Here is a 21,938-nt window from a genome sequence, read left to right as displayed (position 1 = left end):
AAATTGAGATGTTCGGTTATATTATGGGGGGAAATTGAAAAAGTAATAAATAATAAATACCAGGACACCTTTTCGCACACAGTCGGTCAGTCATCATACAATATGTAATGTAATTGTGATATAGACAACTATTTCTGCCCTCTAGGCACAAGTCTGTCTCATATGTCGTAACCACAACGATGTGGTTCTAGCTTTCACTGGTTTCACCCGTATCCCGTGAAAACTACTTCGCGCACCCGGATAAAGTTTTCTTTGATAAATGGACTATCTAACACTGAAATAAGTTTTCAAATTTGAACCGTTGCTGCTGAGATTAGCGCATGCAAACAAACAAACTCTTCAGCTTTATTCTAAGTAAAGATTCGTCACTTTGTAGTTATAGCGGGTGTATTGTTTACTGTTTGCGTCTTTCAGCGATGAATATAATTTCGATCGTCTTGTGTTTATTTTATTTTTGGATTAAAATGTTTTTATTTTAAATAATAAATGCTTAGAAGAGACTACATTTAAAGATTTTGCAACACAACACGACAATAAATACAAAATATCTAAAACTTCAAGGTTATATTAAATTAAGAAGTGTATTTCACAGAAAGGTGATTTCAGCTCAAACTTGTTCATGTAGAAATTTTTAACTAACGCAATCTAGATTGTATTACAGACTTATTCCAGGAAAATGTAAATTAAAAGGGCTTCCAAGAATCCAGGGTTTATAATTTTGTCTTTGTCAGTAGATGAAGTAAGAGCAATCTTGCCTGAAGCTAAATTAGTAGGAGCAAATTTTTTATTTATTATTTTTCATAGGCGTACCTACGTTATTTCAATACAGTAGGTACCTAATACTAAACTAAATTGAAGATCTCATATTTCATTGAAGACACTATCTCATATCCATTACAAGACGATGTGGACTGCCATCCATCGGTCTATAAGGTAATGGAATAGAGACTGCATCTGTGTCTGTGCACATGTTTGTGCACTGTTTGTTTCTGTGCACTATAATGTCCTGAGCAACGGGCTGATCTTCTTAGAGAGAACAGTCGCCGTGACCGGCAATCCGTGTGGACACCATTATTCAAGGAGTTATTGATTCAGGCGTTACTTTGCGGATATCCATGACAATAGATGTTAATTTCGTAAGACAATAATGTTCTAGCTTATGTGTCAATGCCTGTCTTTGTTTCAGTGTGTCCCAGTTCCCGGATTAGGATTCCGTCGCGGCTCATACCGCTGCGTTTGTCGGAGAGGGTTCTACTTCCCCAACACCACAGCTGATAATCGGTACTACAATGGAAGTGATATTGAGGAGGAGTATGAAAAACATTTATTGGTATGTACTTATCTTATATATCTTTAACGATTTCACTCACGTATCCGCTACTAAACAAGTAATACACGGGTGAAACTACTGGGTAAAGTACCACGTTAATAAATAAGTAAATATGACAAATTGAACATAAGTGGAAACCATTTCCTAAATACGAGAAGATCAGAAAGGAGAGGAGAGGATAAAAATATCACAGTAAAATGCGTGGGATAGATCGCGTGTACGGAATTTTCAGTCTATTACCTACTTAAAAGGCCTAAATAGACCTAGCAACTGCTAACGTTAGGAATATTACAGCCCAATAAAGAAAGACGTGTTATGAGTCTCTCATGAAACATAAAAGTACTTAAAACAGAGATAAAATATGTTAGACAGGTTGTAGGAAAAATAAAATAAAAATTATCAAAATAATATAATAACGAATAGCTTATAGTAATTTTTATTTTACACGTATATTTACACAAAAGAGCATCAAAAATTGTTGCCAGTACATTTTTAAACAAGAAATATTTAGCTGGAAAAATTAGGTATATTATTATTACGAAGGTTTATGAAGCCACTAACTTTCAACACTTTATTAAAATAATGAATCCCCGTGGCCGCTGTTTAATCGTCCAATTTATTCACAATTCTAGCTAAACAAACGGTTATCTTTTGTTTCTTTTTGGGGTAAAATATTATGTGTTAACGCTCGGTTATAAATGTACTTTTTAAAAGAGTTAACAAGTTTGTTCGTTGAAGGATCATGTTATTATTTTCATTTCATTTGAAGCTAGATATTTAAACATTCTATATTTATTACATAGCTTAACCATTGAAATGAATGTAAACATAATACCTGTTAATATCTACATACTTGTTGTACTGTTATTGTCCTTATTGTGTGTCGTAACATGCATCTATTTAAGAAGGAGAACCATAACTAAATAGGCAAATTGAAATTCATCACAAGCCTTTTTTATAGTCCCTCTGCTGAGCACAGACCATCTCTCAAACAGGAAAGGATTGAGCGTCTACACTTGTTTAATGCGGGTTGGTGATTTCAGACTTTAAAGTCCAGGTTTCCTCGCTTCATCGTTGATGTCTGAGATAAAGTTAGATTAATGCATTCTTTTGTTACCAGCTCCAACGCAGTCTCTACTCCATTCCCGAGGCCTTCGAGTGCCTCCCCTGCGCCGAGGGTTGTGAAGCCTGTATAGACGGGTCTCCGTGTGTAGCTGCTCTGAACTGGGTAGTGAGGACCACGATCTTCGCGCTGGCCTGCCTGGTCATATCGTGTCTGCCGTTCATCGTGTACTTTACTATTAAGTATGGACATGTGAGGGTAAGTGTTTTGTATGAGTGATTTTTTAAGAGCTTTTTAAGTGTAATTTTGAGGGTGGGTTGCACCAAGAATAACGATAACCAAACGTTAACCAGTCGTAAAATCACCGATTTCAACAATTGACGACAATGTGACGACTATAGCCTTTTATTGTTTTATGGGTATTTAAGATATTAATAATTCGATTCTGAAAACATATCTTGGAACATTTTGTTATACATAGATTATCATACACAATCAGTTGTATTAATGTCTTCAAACAATAGAAATATTTCTTTGGCACTGTCCCCGAATCAAAGTAATATTCGATCGGGATTTTCGTGCGCCATCACTAATTGTTCCCAACGCGTTCCTCAGAGCAATCACGTCAAAAGGAAAAACTTATTATGATTCTGGCATTGACGGATAGCTTCGGCTTATAGCTTCCATGATTGATCCACTGTCCCGCCCCCTCGTCTAACTAAGAAATAAGGGGATAACTATCAATGGTCCCCTATTTTTTGAGAGGGGAAATCCGTTTGAGTATCAGGATCCTGGTGACTCTTTCGAACAATCCCATAGCCCCCAGCCCGGCAGCCCCGGCTCAAAGGATCCTTAACTTAACTCCTAAGGAGCATCATCTATGGGCAGATGATGAAAAAGTGGCTATATCCTATTTGAAAAGGCCACAACAATCTAGCTTTAGATGCTAGTAATTCCAGTCCTTACGACCGCTGAAAATACTTTGTAACATTTGTAAACTTCGAAATAACTAGCAACACTGTGTTAGAGAAAATTGTTGACTCTGTACATTTGAGAAGTGCTCGGTTTAAAGCTCTGGCAGGCATGGATTTATTGTTGCCGTTACATTTACATACTAGTTTGTAATAATTTACTCAACAACAAACTGTAACAACTTTGTATTGCTACGTTTACTACCGTGTCTTCGAAATGAGGATTTATAATACTTTGTGTACCTGTTGGCAGTATGGAACAAAGTCAAGTTTCGGAAGTATGTGTTGTTCCGTCATCTCTTTGTGTATTGAAATACAGTTGAATACTTCTATGCTACACTTACACAATAAAAATTCATTGTAAAACTTTAGTGTGATAAAAGGACTAGTTCAGTATTAATAAAGTTAAACTGGTCCTTTGATACGCTAAGGCCCAAATACATGTACTACGTAAGTACGCATAACTCGACACCCTGTCATTGAAACCTCAAAAGGTGCCTTCAAGCAATAACACAGTAACTTATCAACTAAACCGACGTAATTAGTAGGTATTCACAATGTTTGCGAACCTGCTTAATCAATATCTTGAGATTTAGATGTTATGTAGGTACCTAATTATATCAACGGGTATATCTCAATATTACTTAATTATGTTGCAAACAGAATTTTGACGAATCTCCTGCTAAATTGATTTACACAACTATGCTAGTTTCGTATTCTCTTCGTACCCAATTTCCGCGAATACTTCGAAAACTTCGCGATAAGAATTAAATGAACTGCACGCAATGCCGATGCGCTAATCATGCCGCCAGTCTAACTGTCTCGGACTGTCAGTGGCTAATAATGGAAAATGCAAGAAACAATTTTTAATTGGAGTTAGCAGACACTTGGAATACGTTGTTTTTGCCAAAAACGGTTCAAAAACTCACTTAACTTCAGGAAAAAGACTATCAAGTAATATTTTAGACTGTAACATCCACGCTATTAGCCTCCTAAAGTTTTGGGAACCGCACTAAATGTTGCAAATCTCACGCCCATTCTGAACATTCACAACTACTTTTACAACCTTTGTGGTCTATTCTATCGCGAAAACAACGTACCTAGACAAAAATTATGATTGTACTAACAATGGTTCCGAGTCGTATATTTTTGGGCTATCTACTACCGAATTCCTTTGTAGATACCAGTTGGAACGGTAGTCAGTTTTGACCTTGCATGTTTGAGACTGGAATTGCAGTTTTTGCTGTGAATTTAGTAGGTATCGAAGTTTTATTTGATGAAGACAATGCAAGCGTTTCTGGAACTTTTTATCTAGTTTCGCAAGATTATGTATGACCTTTTTGGAGAAAGACCACTTGCTTTGAGGAAATGAAAATGTAAATGTGTTTTTATTCTAAAAACAAAGGGCCAGTAAAACAAACCGATATTAATTGTCATTCATTGCGACAAGCGGTGCTTTTTTCCGCGTATTTTTTGCGCCTATATTTCCTGAACCATCCATCATAACAAGCGATCGATCATACATACGCACATTGTCAACACAACTTGAAGTACCTACACTGTCTACTGCAGAAACTTTTCGAGTACAATTTTCTGTACATATTTATTTTTTATACAACTTTTGGAGCTCAAAAATGGTTTGAGGACTTTCGGGTTTTTTGTGAAGTGGGAAGGTGAGTAGGTAAGACTCGCCGAACAAAATATACCTGCAGAGTAGACTTAGCTATAATAGGGATGTATGTCTTACCGTCAATATTTTTTCTTGGTGGGATATCGTCAAATGACCCTTCCCGCTGTGGTTGTCCCGTAACACCTCTCTTACTAAGTAACTCTTCCGCGGTTACTCTTTCATAAACCCATAAACCCAACAGCTCCAAAAACTTTATCTTCGTCATTCTTTCTCAGGTGGTGAGAGCAGCCAGTCCAGCTCTCCTCAGGGTCATAGTTTTGGGAGCTCTCCTCATCTACTGCACCACTCTAGTCATGTATGGAAGGCCCACAGTCCTGACGTGTACCGCCAGAGTCTGGCTGCGGGAAGTTGGGTTTTGTCTCACGTATGGAGCTCTCATGTTGAAGACTTGGAGGTAAGGGGATTAGCATTTGACCCTTAAATAACTTATGAATGATGGCCCTAAAATGACTTGCGTTCATAATGATTAATATTTTACCTTTGAGTTCAGATACCTACGTCCTACGTAAAGACATTTCTGAGGAAATTGCGAAGATTAAACTTCCATTTTCTACATTGAAATTCTGCATAAATACTTGAAAAGTTTTCAAGAAGAACAATCTTTATTTAAGTGTGTTACCCAACAATTTCCAATTGTCAAAGAAGGTCACGAAGCATTACAAAACTTAAAACATTTGGCAAAGAGTTTCGTTCGTGTCAGAACATAAATCAGCTGAGAATTATTGCTGTAATGTCACTTAATTCCCAAATATGAGTGTTGAGCCCAATCTTATTTGAGGGTCAAACTTTGGGGAGGGCTAATTATTTATACAGGTATCACAAAAATCCAGCGGACCGTTATTAAGCCTGGAATTAGGACGGGTCCTTGAAATAGGATCCTTGAAACCCGCCTAGGGTCACACAAAGCATACCTACCTACCTCTATGTTGAAATTTCAATTTAGAGTTCAAAATTCAATTTTGTTTTTCCATCAGTGTAAAGCGAATGAAGTTGTTAATGTGTTAAATTTAAATTGAAATCAGCTTGTATTGAATTTTGTGTGCCGTGTGCTAATATTCGTGTAATTGTGAACGAGTCCTATTAAAAGTTAAATATTAATTTTAATTTGTAAACGTGCGAGCTCTTGAAAATATTGTAAACGCTTATGCTGTTGGATTAAATTTATTTATTCAAATATGGGTTTCATGGCTCAAATAATTTGAATTGGAAAAATACTTGATTGAAATTCACATAATGATCGACTTCCATTTATTAATACTCTTTAATTTCTTGCCGTTGCCAGAATATCTACTTCGAGTACAATACTCCAAGCGCTACATTACTTAGAGGACTTTCCAAAACTTTTTGGCATATTCATATTTTCTACCAAGTATATTTTGTAGTTCTCAGAAGCAATTTATTACTCCCCGTAACATTATAAGCCTCCTCAATATATTTTACATCAACAACTTTTATAAATCCCAATTTGAGACTCATTTCAAGTAGATAATTGGGCTTGAACTTTTTAGATTGCTATCAAGTTTCTTTTAATTAGATACTGGTGGAATGAAATTGTCCTCTTGTCGGGATAAGCATCAAGTTGTCTTTTAAATTTGGACCTCGAGATGCTTAAATAAAGGGAATCTGTTTACAGGCCCAATTTATGATAATCTACTTGATTTTAACGTTTGCATAACGGGATCTGTTTTGTTTGAGGAAACTGATCGTGAATTTTTTAATAATAATGGAAGAGATTGGATTTTTTGGGGAAGTATTTTTCCTTGAATACCTTATTGATTTTGTTGATGGATTTTGTTTGCTGACAGACAAATATCGTTGATCGTATGATACAGTTAGCAAGGAAACCTGATATCAGATTTTCTGGCTTCATTTAATGACTGCCAAAGAAATGCCAACAATGCCAGGATCCCTGACTATTCTGAACATTTTTGGCAGTCGCAGTTTCAACTTATAAAATCTTTTTTTTCTACAGGATATCAGTAATATTCCAAGTGAGGTCAGCGAAGGCAGTGAAGATATCAGACATGTACCTCCTTCGCCGCATCGGGATCATTGTAGGCGTGGCCTGTGTACTCCTGGCTATCAGAACCCTGGTAGCCCCACCAGCTGTCATTGTGGGAAGAACAAAAGACGACCTCAAGGCGTACCTCTGTAATACTGATTGGTGGGACCATTCTTTTACTACGTGTAAGTATTAACTTAGGGGATTTTTTAAACTTATTTTTCGATTCCATTGGCTGAAATAGTATTCCTCGTGATCGTGGTTCCGTATGCTTTTTTTAAGGAAGAGGTGTGTCATAGTAAATAGTCAAAAATATTATACGTAACTATTACGTAGTGGTATTGAGAAAGGTCTTCTTGAACGCATCGTGATAACTACTTAATGTATCTGTTCCAGTTTAAATAGAATAAAGCTCAGTTTAATCACTAAGCAAAGACAGCTTTGCAGTTTGTTAAGAGGAAAGATACCCTATTTACAGCGACTTCTAGTTAATCAATTGTTTAGCTTCTTACTGATTCAATCAGCTTTAACTGAGCGTAAATGCATTTTGCAGTAGATGGCTGGTAAATATAATATTCTCCTTCATTCTCTGGGGATTACGAAGACTTTAGGGACCTGAAACAGTTGGGTTGAGGGTAGAAATGTACGCTTCACTGGTTTTTCGTGTCAAAGCATGTTAGTGGGTGAGAAAGTTTGTTTAATCACTGTGCAAAATGATTCAGTTAATTTCAAGAAAAATCTATGAAGTATTTCAATTATTACATGAAGCTGGTTCTTGAAATTCTTGAAAAAATAAGTAAGAAACTTAATCACTGCTGTTCGGACCATGTCGTTTCTATCTAATTATTATTCCAATAAGTTTAAGACGTTTTTTTCTCAGAATGGTAGCAGTTAGCTAAAACAAAATATTTTTTAAAAATTAATTTATGTTCTTTGTTGAACAGTGGAGGTGATCTTCCTAATGTGGGGAATCAGACTCTGCATCATGGTGCGGAAAGCCCCTTCGGAGTTCAACGAGAGCCGGTTCATCTCCATGGCGATATACAACGAATTCCTACTCTCTGTCTTCCTCAATATATCCATGTAAGTCTGCCATTATTTATTTTAAAGGTAATCTCGGTAGAGGTACCAAAGGACCAATTTGAAAAGGATCGCTGATGAAAGGACCAGATGTTGCATTATATTTATGAGAAAAAACTAAATTCTAAACAACATACATAGCATTTCAAATACATATGTTAATGAACAAAATGACTGTGGGTGACTGAATGTATTTACTAGATACAAATAACAGTGCATAGTTTGTTAGTCCACAAAACTTGTTTCAATTTGACACGTATTGTAGCCAGAACACAAAATGTCCATTAAAAACTGCAGGAAAATTTCCCAACAAACAAGTAAAATTAACTTAATCACTCAACACTAGCCGAGTTCAGAACAGCTCCCTTTAATCAAAATGAAAATTAAGCTTCAAAATATTTTGCTGAAAACAACTTAGTTTGCGAAGGTTAGAACTAACGACTGAAAGTTAGTCAGGAACTCATTAAACTATTGTAGCTGTCGCTTCTGGCTCGAGCAATTTGTTCTAGAGAGGTCACCTTTAGTTTAATGCAATATGTAAATTGTGTATTAATAAAGGGGCTATTTGGAGGGCTGGCAAGTGCAACTGCTGATAGCACGTGCAGAGGAAAATACGTGTATGTGTTTATATGATGTCTCGTGGTGAAATTAAAACACTGATGACGATGATAAGAAATGGCTTCCGTGCGCTGCAGCTGTGCTGTGCAGACGCTCCATGCATTTGTCAGCTTCCAAGTGGCACCTTAACGTGGGTTGTAATGACCATGAATGAATGATGAAAAGTATAGAAGTTTTATGGCTAGTCTTTCCAATGTTTCAACATCTGTCTAGCCTTTGCCACAATATGATGGGATCAATTAAGAAACGATAAAACCTATCTCGAATCCCTGGTGTAGTTTTTATATCCAAGTGTAAAGTTGGTGAAAACTTACTTTATATAAGGTATGCCATTTAAGAATAAGGAAGAAAAGGATTTTAATCAAGACAAAAAAAAAGCGGAAAATAACAAAAGATTCTTCCCTTCAACAGCTTCCTTTTGAACTTTAATTTCCTTTGTAAAATTAAGAAAAATGCTACAGAATTTAATGTAATCAAATAACAATTTTCGCTTTTGAATAAATCCTTCACCGACATTTTGGAATGAAACCGATTCGTCGTAAATTTCGTTAGAAACTCGAAATAAATCAAATTACTTCGTAACTCGATTATGACGGCGCCAATGTAATCTCAAACTTCTTTATTTAATTACTAGTTATTACCTGTTCCGTCCAGTTTTGCCTATCAAATTATTTTTGTGAAAATTGAAAAGAATTTTCTGTTATTATTTTGATTTTCATGGGAAATTGTTTGAAAACGAAGCCTTTCTAATATTTTTAATCAGGAAATAAGTTTTGTGTCTGCCTATCAGTGCATTCTGTATTATCCGCATGCGCAAAGTTGTTCTTATGGGATGTAAGTGAAACCGCTGTTGGGAACAAACTAGCAAACAACTTTAATACCAAAGAAGCAATAGAACAGACAGTCTGAAAGATGATAGGGATAGAAACGGTACAATATATCAAAGACGATAGAGAGAGGTAAATAATACGAAAATGTAGGATAGTCACATTTCTTTAAAAGTGTTCCACATACACAAGTATATAGTGATACGTGGCCATCATTAAGAGCAATTTACATCACAATGGTTTTACTTCAAGAACATTTTACACGAACATTTATGAATCGTCTTACTGTCTTCGGAAAAATCCAATTTTGTAACGGTGGCAATTTGTGTTGAAGTAAAGACGAAAAAGATTTAGTACATGTAGAATGGACTGGATTTATAGGATAATTGGATCCTTGTTCAGATTTTATCCTTTATGGGCACAATTTAAGACTTTAAATGGATAATTCTTTGATCCGATGAGGGTTTTTTGTGGTTTATTCTTTGTGAAGTTTTATTGTTAAACGGCTTAAGACTGTTGTAAAAGATAGTATTTTAGAGTTATTATTGTGTGGATTATATGACTTCAAGCCATTCCAACTAACACTTTGATTAGTTAGTAACGTGTAAAGTCGACACGGACAACTTCATAACACTACATATGTTGAGAAATCGTGTGAAAAAAATTGTTATTTTTTAAACATACTAGGGTCACTTTATTTAAGGCACATTTCATTTTAAAAAGCTTTAACGATCCAACTTAAGACTTATCGACGCAATGTAGCAAGAGAAAAATCCTGATACATAAAAAATATAATTAAATAAAAACTTTACAAGAGCAGCCATACATCGTTTTCCTTCTTTCCAAGCCTTGAAAAGACTTGTTAAGACCCAATCAAAGAAACTTTCTCATTGAAACTGCATTTTGTCGCTAAGGACATATCTGATTATTTTTGAAATAGTGATGTGATGTGGTTTCTAAATTATCTTTTATTTCTGAGATAAAAAAAATACGTTAAAGGTTACAAACGACCGTTTTTTGTCGCGAGATTGATGTAAATATAAGCATCACTATTTTGTAACATAACACAAGTTACATGAACATATTACTCGCAAAACTAGAACAGTAGTAAATCAACTAAGTATAAGAAAAAAAGTTGAAAAACTTTGTGATATTTCGCAAGAATCTAGCGAAACAATGATTGTGTTGATAGAAGCAATTTCTCAAATTCCTGCCAACTTGTAGTGCATAGTTTTAAATGTCAGAACTGTTTGGAAATTTTTCCAAGCAATCTCAAAATGGGTAAAGTTCGCCGTCAACTGCTTATCGTCAAGGCTGGTAGAAGTAGGTTATTGCAATGTTATTCCTTTGGTCATTGTGTTTTGTTGTATTGTACTTTTGTGGCCATCTGTTAGGAGACATAAAAGTTTCCTTTGATGCTGATGATATCAGCATTTTGACGACCAGATGGCGTAGAAGTTGGTGTATCGCTGGAGGTCGTGTGTTCGATTCTCGCATAAATCAAACATTTGTGTAGGTCTAGTTTCTATATGCAGTATGGTTTACAAAAAAAATATAAAGCTTATACTTCGGCCGTTCAGAGAATGCGTTCCTGACACCTATCAGTTAGTCACGACTAGTGATGGGCACAACATAACACTGAGTTCGTTACCGTTCCTTCAAAATGAACCGCCGCATTATTTTAAGATTATTTTCGTTTTAAATTGGCGGAATCATTTGTTTTATATTTTAGTTATTTAAGTGGAAACCAAAAAAAGGTAATATTCATATAATAAAATTGTTTTATTTATTCTTTGTTACAAGTACATTGAATTGAATGTGCGAACAGAATATTAATCAGACTCCGATTTGCTTGAGGAGGTGGTGTCTTCATCATCATCTTCGCCTACATGTATAATTATATTATTATCAATAACAGAATCAATCCTGATATCTCGGTCTAACAAAAGCCGGGTAATCAAATAAAAACAGATCGAAAACACTTGAAAAACGTGGTCTATGCGCACGTAACGACAACGGACGACTGTTTTAGCGTCACAAAATGGCGGCCCATAACGCCATTTGGGGTTACCATTTTTAATCTAAGTATAAAAATGCGGTTTGGTCATAGTTTTATTTTTATATTTCATAAAAGTTATAATTAAGTCTTATAGTCCATTATTTTCCAATTCTTAAAAAGAAAATCAAAACGTATTATTTTATATTATAACTGTATAAGAACAGATTACGATACTTGCCTGTTATTTTTAGCACAGCACTACAAAATATAAACCGCTGACATAACCTTGTAATAGCGCAGTATAGATTTAGAAAAATATTGTTTACCAAGTTATTTGACACTCAGTTTGGCACAAAATTATAACATTCATTGATTATTGATATAATAATGTTGTTTTAATGCTCCTCAATGGTTAAAACGGTAAACAACCAGCAAAAATATTTTTATCGTAACTGCAACGCCATTGCAAAGTTACGTCGTCAGTTCAATCGCGACGTGTCAGGAACGCATTCTCTGAATGGCCGAACTATAGTAAGTTTATCAGTTGTCTAGTAATTTTTAAGAATATGAGGTTAAATACTCACTAATTATACTACAACATTTATTTATAATTATATGTATACTCGGGTGTGAAGTCGTGGTGGCCTAGTGGGCAAAGAACCAACCTCTCGAGTATGAGGGCGCGGTTTCGATTCCAGGTCAGGCAAGTACCAATGCAACTTTTCTAAGTTTGTATGTACTTTCTAAGTATAACTCAGACACCAATGACTGTGTTTCGGATGGCACGTTAAACTGTAGGTCCCGGCTGTCATTGAACATCCTTGGCAGTCGTTACGGGTAGTCAGAAGCCAGTAAGTCTGACACCAGTCTAACCAAGGGGTATCGGGTTGCCCGGGTAACTGGGTTGAGGAGGTCAGATAGGCAGTCGCTTCTTGTAAAGCACTGGTACTCAGCTGAATCCGGTTAGACTGGAAGCCGACCCCAACATAGTTGGGAAAAAGGCTCGGAGGATGATGATGTATACTCGGGTATCGCAAGCCGAATTCCAAATATTGATCGCATAATGCAAAATAATCCGGTCACTTTATCAAGCTTTCAAAATTAACTCCCTCAATCAATTCGGCTAAAGGGCGTAATGGAATATATAAATTACCGGAACAAATAAAATTGTATCTTTAATTATAACGCATGATGATGATAACAATGAAATACCTGCTTCGAGTCCTCCGGCAAACTGTAGACTAGACTTATCAGTCAACTATCGGCAGCATATTTTGAAAATAATCCCGAAATCAATCAACATTTTTAGTCTGCTTTATAGTGGTATGCACACTGCTGCACATTGCCTTACCAAGTAAGATCCCGATTAAACTTTCAACCAACTGAAAGTATCTAGACCGAAATGGGTCTAACTATAATTGACAATGATACTAACACAAGCCCATCTTCCACAGGTTATTCCTCCAATCACCAGCGAACCCAGACCTGCTGTACATAATCTTCTTCTGTCACACCCAGCTGACAGTCACTCTACTCCTGTGCTTCATCTTCGGGAGCAAGGTAGGCACGGTAAGGTAGACACAATGTATGTATGTATGTTCTGCACTGGCAGCAGTATGCTTGTGTGCGTTTGCACTTGTGTGTCTGTGTGTTGGTAATCCTGTGTGTACCGGGGCCTGTGTGTTGAGTTAAGACTGTGATAAGAACATAATAGATGCTACAGAGTATTATAGAGGTACATAGAATGTGTAATAAACTCAGTTTATATCTGATTTACACTGCTTTGTGGTGCTTCTAGGTAATACCAAAGGAAGTTCTGAGTTGAGATCTGTAACCACTATCAGATTTAAACAAATAACAGCCGGAAACTAAAGACACAAATTGCTTTTGCAATTATAGGAGTATCTTTATGGAAGACTAACTTTCCCGAAGGATCTATTTCAATTACCAAAATAGAAAGTAGCCTATGTCGGACTCCAGGGTACCGTATATCTGTGTGTTAAATTTCATCGAAATCTTTTCGGTCTTTTAAGCCCTATAGTGTACCTCCGCAGAATAACAGTAATAATTTATCCCTAACTATTAATTCAATGATAAACCTCATCCATCGTTAAGCTCAATACGAAAAACAAACATAATTCTCATTTAGTTGAAACGTAAAATTATTTGTTTGTGCAATATTGGGAGCTAAGTGACGGAATGTAATGGCGGGCGCTCTCGTTACTCGCGAGTTAAACCGACCGTGTGAATTCAATTGATTTTACCCGGTTTTTGTTGTTTATTGAGAGTAAATATATCGGAGGTTTGTTTGTTTATTTGTTGTGAAGTAAATAGATGTAACTAAGACGAGCTATATATGAGAATCAGTGTATAAGTAGTAAGTAGTATTATGCTCTAAATAAATATAAATTAAATTAATTTTGATGATGGAAAAAAGACATTTATTTACCAAAATATGACGCATATACAACACAAAAAATATGGACAATAAATGATAACTACTTACTAACAATGACAACGAACAGAAGAGGTAATGAAATAAGAGTATTTTGCTTTAAAGAGACTACTAAATCAGTTTTTAACTTCTAAATATAGCAACAATATAACATTATCTTAACGTGTGTTATGTTTATACAATTAACAGCTACCGTATAAGGTAACATAATATACTTGTATAAACAACTGGATTATTAACAAGTTGTTCGTTTATAGTTTATACATATAATGTGGTATCTGATAGTGGATACTGTTGTTTACAACTTTGATTACTGATATGAAGTGCGGATTGAGCCACAATAGGGTGTTGGCAGATGGTAACTTGGTCTAATGATTTATAATAGTAAAATAATAGTTATATAATCAAAGTTACGTCCGCGATAACGAATTTGATATATTTTCAACGAATTTGATTAATTTTCGATGATAGCAATGTTATTTTTCACCTACATATGTCTTGATCCGGGACGTTGAGATAATTTTCTTGGATCAGAAAAAGATGCTTTATAATAAAGTTTTTATATCCAAGTACAAGTAGCACTAACTGAATATTTATTTATCAAGCCGTTCTCAACTCTTAAGACGGCAGCAGTAAACGGGATTAACCACGGAACTGAACGAAGGATTAACCCACTTCTTACCATATTTCAAAGAACAGCTCATCTACATTATCTTATAATGTTCAACAAATTAAGTTTATCCATCTTAACTGCGCTTTTACATTAGCGGATTTTCGAACAATAGTGCAGTTCACAGAGCTGCCAGTCAGTACAAACAACGCTATTTTCACTTGAAAACTGGCAGTTGTCAACTGCACAAAACGTCGGCACCCCTGTTATATACCACAGTTTAAATATATTCTCTTGTAAAGAGTTGTAAAGCTACGTACTAACGTTCGTAACAATGCCAATCATACACGCATGTGCTCGATGCACGACAGCAGCGATAGCACCGGTAAAAGCTTTTCGATGCACATGTGTGTCTGAGTGACATTTTTATGAACGTTAGTAGGTACCTTCTCAGCTGTACCAATTTATTCTGATTCTGTACTATGAGCTTATACGAGCGACAACAAACAATTGAGTACCAGTACCAATAATGACAATTGAAACAGAGCAAATGTTTTTTACCGCACGGCATGGTGTATAAAAATACGTGACAAAATCCCCTTATACGCAAGAGCACTTATATGAAAGTTAGAACACTATTTTTTTAATACCCTAAGAAGAAAATTTCAAAATTAAATTTTCCTCAGCAAATGTTTCTCTTAACATTCCATAGTTAGTTCTGAAGTCTTAGCACCTCTGAAACTTCTTTCGTAAGTACTCACGTACGAGGGATGTAATGAAAAAAAAAACCTATAAAAACTTTATATTGAATCATGAAAGTGGACGAAGTTTTAAACCGATTGCCCAGGAGTTGGAAACGAAATTGGTTTCTTTATAGAATTTCAATTGGCAGGTAAACTGTTAAGGTTGTAAGTTGGTTCATCAGAAACGCGTTTAGAGAGCTCTCGTTATGTGATGGGAATGTCGTTCTGTTAATACTTTTGGTTTTTGTCTCTCAAATGTTCGCGATACCACAAGAAGGGATTATGAACTCTCCATTGAAAAGCTTAGCCTTTGAAGAATATATTAAAGGAGCCTTACATATATATAAATATGAAGCCATAGTTAAATATCAATGAAACAGAACAATTATTACGTTTCAAATCATTAACTCAACAAAGACCAGCTAACTGGTGCCCCAAATCAATTAAAACGCTCTATTTCCAAAAAAACAGGTAAATTTTTGCCAAATTTAACTTTAACACCTAACGGTTAGGTTTAACCTGAAAGCAGTGAACCACCAAATTCAATGATTCTGCCTTACCAAGCGTTACGCTCTAATAATTACAGCTCGCAACCTTGTAGGTACTAATCGCTTCTACGTACATTGAAGTGGCGTATCTGTGATTTTATTGATCTTTGTTGGTTTAAAGACATTAGATGTTACGCTTGTTGAAGAACTAAGTATTGGTATAAGTAGCGCAAATTAATTCGATACCTCCCCTTAGGATTTGTTTCTTGTTTCTGACTTACTATATATAAAGATGCACAAATGACAGCAAGAGTATACCAATTAAACGTGCTCTCTGAAACACGGAGGAACACATCTTGACAAGATGGTTTACGGACCGACCATTTGCGAATTTAGGACAAGGATATCTTAGAGGCAATTGAATTATAATAATTTCATTAGATCAATTTTTCAATAATTCAAAGTGCTTTTCAAAATAGGTAACGAAAGGCTAAGCAAACAAAAAAGCAATACCTATTTGCAAAACGAGCACATAGTACCTAAATATTGAACACCACACATGAAAAATAGCCATAATGTTACGTCACTTAAAGAAACATTATTGTAATAAATGGCTTGGATAAAACTAATCGCAGCCGCTTCGGTCACGGCTAACAATCAAATATGATGTATGGGTTATAATTACTGAATTGTCACAACGCATTTTGCCCTAATACCATACCATACCTAATATCAAAAACGGAACAAAACAAACGATTAGTACTTTATAATAAATTACTATTACATATTTGCGACTCTAGGCCCTAATTTGCACCCGAATAAAATATCTCAGTCTCCAAGCCGCCACACATTTCCAAACCTTTCTTCGGTTAAGGCATTTAAGCGTAAAAGCGTAACAAACAAACTATCAAACACAATTTCAGATTTATAATATTAATTGCATAGCTTGCTATATAATTAAACCTGCAGCCCACTGATAAAAAGAAAAATACTATTGTGGATTTTTCCTACACTGTCGCTCAATGTGAAAACACCAGCACGTTACTTCATCCAGTTAGACTGAAAGTCGACGTCAACGTAGTTTGACAAAGCTAGGAAGATGTCGTAAGATATTTCCATCAAAATGAACCAGTGTATTTCCCTAAACATAAACAGTTGACCATCTAAGTAGTGAACCGCGGTAGTTATTTACAGTTAATTTGGCGGCGATCCCAAAGCGGCTGGCAAGGGGCAGCGCAGCTCGGTTTGTTTTTATATGATACAGTTTTATCTTAGGCCTGAGTTACGAAGAAAATGTATGCCTTGTTTTGGTTTTTTGGAAACCCTTGGTAAAATTGTGAATGGGAAAAAGTAGCTTTCTGTAAAATTATGCCAAAAAAGATGACGATGAATTGAAAATCTCCTCCGTTTTATTTGGTCGGTTGGAAAAGAAGAACTAATGTGTATGGCATTGTGACGCATATGAATGTTTCTGTTAGTCTAGATCTAGCAGTACTATTACTTCGACCACTTCTAAAATATCTAATAAATTACAACCTTTATGCGCTTTACATGATACCAGTGAAACCGCACCGACGCTTACACATTTCTTGCTGTCGAACAATTTTGGTAGAATCGCCATAAAAATATCAAAAGATAAAACAGTTTCCTCCTTAAAAATAAAAACTCCAAACGCGAATACAACTAGTACTTTGGCACTGAATATTTCTTAAAAAGTCGTTATGTTGACTTTATTTCCGTGGTTATGAAGTTTGTTTTTCTTTGGCACGTAATAACATAAATTGCGAAGAATAAAGAGCATTCAACGCAAGTTTGAGTAGCTTTCGTAAATGCCAAGCGGGAATTCTTGAACTTTAATATATTGTGTCATATTCTTGCAACGATATGCATTAAAATGAAACAATAATCTTGCTCTGGGAAGTGAAACAAGTGAATAAAATAGAAGTTAGAGACTTCAGTTATGTCTGTTTCCAAAAAAACGATGTTCAAGCAAAAAAAGTATATGAGTGGGGCACTTTTGCAAAGTATTTGCTACATGTGTTTTAAAACAAACATTGCTTGAAATTTAGTATATGTGTATGTAGAAACGAATCAATGGTTTCACACAAATCAATACTTGTTCACATAATACGTCACAACGAAATCCGGGCCGCTAGCGTATGTTAGACGTAAATCATATAAGACGTCTCCAAAAAAATTGCGTCTAAAGGCCTTGAAGATCCGGAAATCTTCGCAGATCCGGACAGATCCGTTCCATACACCACACATCCGTCAAATAAATTGTGGGTACTTGAAACCGAGGCTGGAATATTTTTTTCGATTTTCTTTAACGAACCTCGCGGCTGTTGACCGACGTACTCCTCGTTTTACTTTATCAGCGCTGATTTGCCTTGATACTGGTATTCAAATATTCTAGGAATTATTCAACGTCTTGATACGTTTACTTTTTATTCGAAGACTATTTACATTTTACAAAAAAAAAGTTATGTGCCACGTTGTGTGTGCTTGCTGTGATGCTTTAGATCATGAGGAACGATCATTTAACCAATGTGTACCCACCCTTGTAAATAGCATCACTCTAGCAGATCTCTTGAGTACTTACGAAGTTATGTTGATTTGCGATTTCTCTCTTAATTAACTAAACAACCGTTTTTCTACAAACCTCACAATTTTATGAATCTCTCTTTTAGATAAGTATCCATCCTGCAGGTAACATAGAACAAAAATTGAGTACATTTTGTTAATCATCAAAATATTTCTTCTACCAGGCATACATGGTGTACAAAGGCCACGGGAAAGACGAGCGTGAGAAAACCGGCAAGTTCAGATCGAGGCCTGCCGAGTCTACTTACACTATGACCACCAACCGCAGTGCGAGGTTCTGCGATAATATGACTGAAAGGGAATTAGAGGTGAGTTTTTTGTTTTATTAGGTTTTATAATACTACTAATTACTTACTTCTCTTCTGCTTATAGAGCTGCTTTTGTGCTGATAAGACAATATGGGCACTCTTACGCAAGATGTTCGGCGATATCAGACTAATAAAAATATATCGTCCCATAACGTTTTCCTTCACCTTGAATATCAGTGAAACAAAGTACAGATAGAACAATAAATACTTTTCAAAATATAATGTTATTCGGCCTAGGGTGAACTCAACCTTTAGCATCCAATTACTTTTATTGTTCAGAGAAAATCATTCGTAGATGCTACAAACCATTATATTGTAGTATTAAATTGGTTTTCTATTTCCAGCCAGACAGGTTAGACGAAAACTTAATTATTTTCGTTATACAATTTGTACAAATATGTCTGCCATTGTAATCTAAATCTGGACTTGATATCAAATGTTTTGATTCAATTTACACGATATCTTTACAGACATTTTTTATTAGATTGTGCTCTGTTTTTTTAAGATTATTCTTTAGATCAAATATTTATCTTTATTTTCTTCTCTCTAAAAGGAGGAGTTCAGAAAAATCTGCAACCAGTTAGAAAAGCTTCGGGAGAGATGTGGCACTGGTGCGGTTATTTCTCGAAGAATAGGTGCCATGCAGGACGCTGCAGCAGTTTATGATAGAAAGCCCCCTCCTTCCGATCACTCAGCACCATTGAAACTGAACACAGTGTTCAGTGCTGTGGCCGACCGGCTGATGTGTACCGTCACACCAGCCGAAGAGTCTTCGAGTAGTGGTCGGGACTTGCCTTTCGAAGCTCCCCCAGCCTACAAGCACAAAACCTTCAGCCCCACCAAAAGCACAGAAAACAGCAACGTGGAACAGAGTCAGACAGACGTCACTACTGACTCTCCTAAAAAACGCACAGACCTGAACGAGGAACCTAAAGAAGATAAGCAAAATGGAGTGTTCAAGATATCTGGGGAACCAAACTGTGGTGATATCCGACCGCCAGAAGTTAGTCGTAACGGTTACAATAATAAGAGTGAGAAATCCAGTGAACTGAAGTCCAGCCCCAGTAGTAGTGAGACTGTGAAGGGTGTTCGATCAGGACACGCGAGGACTCATGCTATAGTTATTAATCTAGATGATAAGAGTCGCTTTACTGAAGAGGTCACTGTCTAAATAAAGACTGTACTTAAGTTATGTTTTCTTAGTAAACGTTTGGATGTACCAACGATAGTTAAAAATATGATAGTCTATTTTAAATGTTTCATAGCGCTGGCTGGTTTTTCAATACCAAAATACACAAGGGGTTTACACAACTCATCAAAAACACAAAGTGTTCCATTAATCCTGTAACTAAAGCTCTAAAGTCACCTGAAAATGCTTTTGCGTAGATAGTGGATTTACCACAACGTTTCAATGGGATTAAATGTTAAACTCCGACCTTTTCGTCACTACACCTCATGTCTCCCATTATTGAATTTTCACCACTGTTATAATAGAGTAACGGCAGCCACCCTTTTATTACGAAGAGTCTTAACAGAAGGTTTACTTTGTATAAAATCTCATTGGATCAGATGCCCACGCATCAAGCTCTGGTGTCATTATAATCGCACGACGTATGAAGGTCTCTGCACACAGCGGGCGCGGCGCGGCGGGACGGGACGGTGACGCGATACTGAGCAGTTGTAATATACTAGATATTACGGACGACGCCGCCACACAGAGCCGTCCCGCTCGACGCGACGCGACGCGATGTTCTAGTACATTGTGTCGCGTCGCCGTCCCGTCCCGCCGCGCCGCGCCCGCTGTGTGCAGAGACCTTAAGCAATCGACGCGTTGTCACTTCTACGAATTAAGAAATACTCATGATCTTTATTGAAGAAGTAGGTTCAAACACAGTATTTGATAGTGTATTATTATCCACTACTAGACCTCAAGAGAACCAAACATACTTGTCTCAAGTACTTTGCATACGAGAAAACATGCTGCGCCGAGCTCAAATAAAATTAGGATAAGGGCAAGAGAATGATAATATAGGCAGCATATAATCCTCCGTCTAATAAAATTAAGACATTCTTTAATCTTCATACAATCAATGCAATGATTGGAGAATGTTTCGTGACTTCGAATCGTAAACAAGGCAAGATACGATAAAAGATCAACAATTTATGTGATTGACATTAAGATACCGACGAAAGTTTTTGTCCCGACCTTTATCGCTAGAAGTTTTTATTTGTGACACGCTTTCTGCTGGATTGGCAGATTCTTTAGAACTTTATTTTATCAAATAGATTTGTTTTTTTTTTTTAACTTGTAATAAAAATAGAATGTGTAGGTATTCCCATGTGATTTTTAGTACGACATTGATCGGAATCAAAACTTATTGAATGCTAAAGTTGATGTTGTTACTTTTGGCGTCAAGGTACTAGCATGTTTTTAAGGTAAAATGAAAATTTCTAACAGCTGTGAATAAAAGAGATTAGGGAAGAAAAATAAAAGGCTTGATTTCGCAATAGACTTTGCAATAACTGGCGCTATTTTGAATCCGTGTAGCGTTGATGGTAAAAAGCAGAGGTAACTTTACCTCAAATTATATACGGGAGAGTGGCCAGGATTTTTGTTTGCTTATTTAAAAGCGGAAGACCATCCAAATTTTTTTTTTTCAGTCTGTTCTCAATAGGATTTGATAATTTTCCTTCTGTATATCATCTGCCATGTGGCCATATTGCCTGCCAAGCCCAAGCAATTGAATCCGGGCTGATATTTGGCGAAATCTCTCGTTCAGACTCATCGATCGTTCTCCGATTCACAAATATTGCTCCCCATTTTAAATGGTGAAGTTGATTCATTTTCTTTTTTAAGCATTTTATATAATGAATGATAAATCGTTAAAAAGAGTGATGATGAAAATGAACTTAATCCTTGTCTACAATGTAGATAGAATAGTTAAACAATAGGTGTGTATCACATATGACTTATAGGTCAGGGAAGCTATGAATTTCAAACTAGCTGTTTCAAGCGGTTTCACCCGCGTTCCGTGGAAACTACTGCCTACTATACCCAGATAAAATATAGTATTTTTCACTCGGGGATGGTGTTGCTTATAGATGACCTATTGACGCCTATAAATCGGGGGTACAAACAATAATTAAAGT

The 21,938-nt window shown here is 36.1% G+C and overlaps 1 protein-coding gene across 1 annotated transcript in view; it reads left to right on the top strand.

The window, feature by feature from the left end:
* LOC124629603 (probable G-protein coupled receptor 158) overlaps positions 1–19,959 on the top strand; it is a 127,360-nt gene extending 107,401 nt beyond the window's left edge. Inside the window, exons 6-13 of the mRNA XM_047163087.1 lie at positions 1,187–1,330; positions 2,451–2,651; positions 5,270–5,448; positions 7,027–7,241; positions 8,001–8,139; positions 13,035–13,140; positions 18,645–18,788; positions 19,342–19,959. Coding sequence (XP_047019043.1) covers positions 1,187–1,330; positions 2,451–2,651; positions 5,270–5,448; positions 7,027–7,241; positions 8,001–8,139; positions 13,035–13,140; positions 18,645–18,788; positions 19,342–19,959 — 1,746 coding nt within the window. The remainder of the gene's footprint in view (positions 1–1,186; positions 1,331–2,450; positions 2,652–5,269; positions 5,449–7,026; positions 7,242–8,000; positions 8,140–13,034; positions 13,141–18,644; positions 18,789–19,341) is intronic.
* Positions 19,960–21,938: the final 1,979 nt, after the last annotated feature.

This window comes from Helicoverpa zea, chromosome 1 (assembly GCF_022581195.2).
Source record: "Helicoverpa zea isolate HzStark_Cry1AcR chromosome 1, ilHelZeax1.1, whole genome shotgun sequence".
NCBI classification, from domain to species: domain Eukaryota; kingdom Metazoa; phylum Arthropoda; class Insecta; order Lepidoptera; family Noctuidae; genus Helicoverpa; species Helicoverpa zea.
This window is presented reverse-complemented; position numbering and strand designations above follow the sequence as displayed.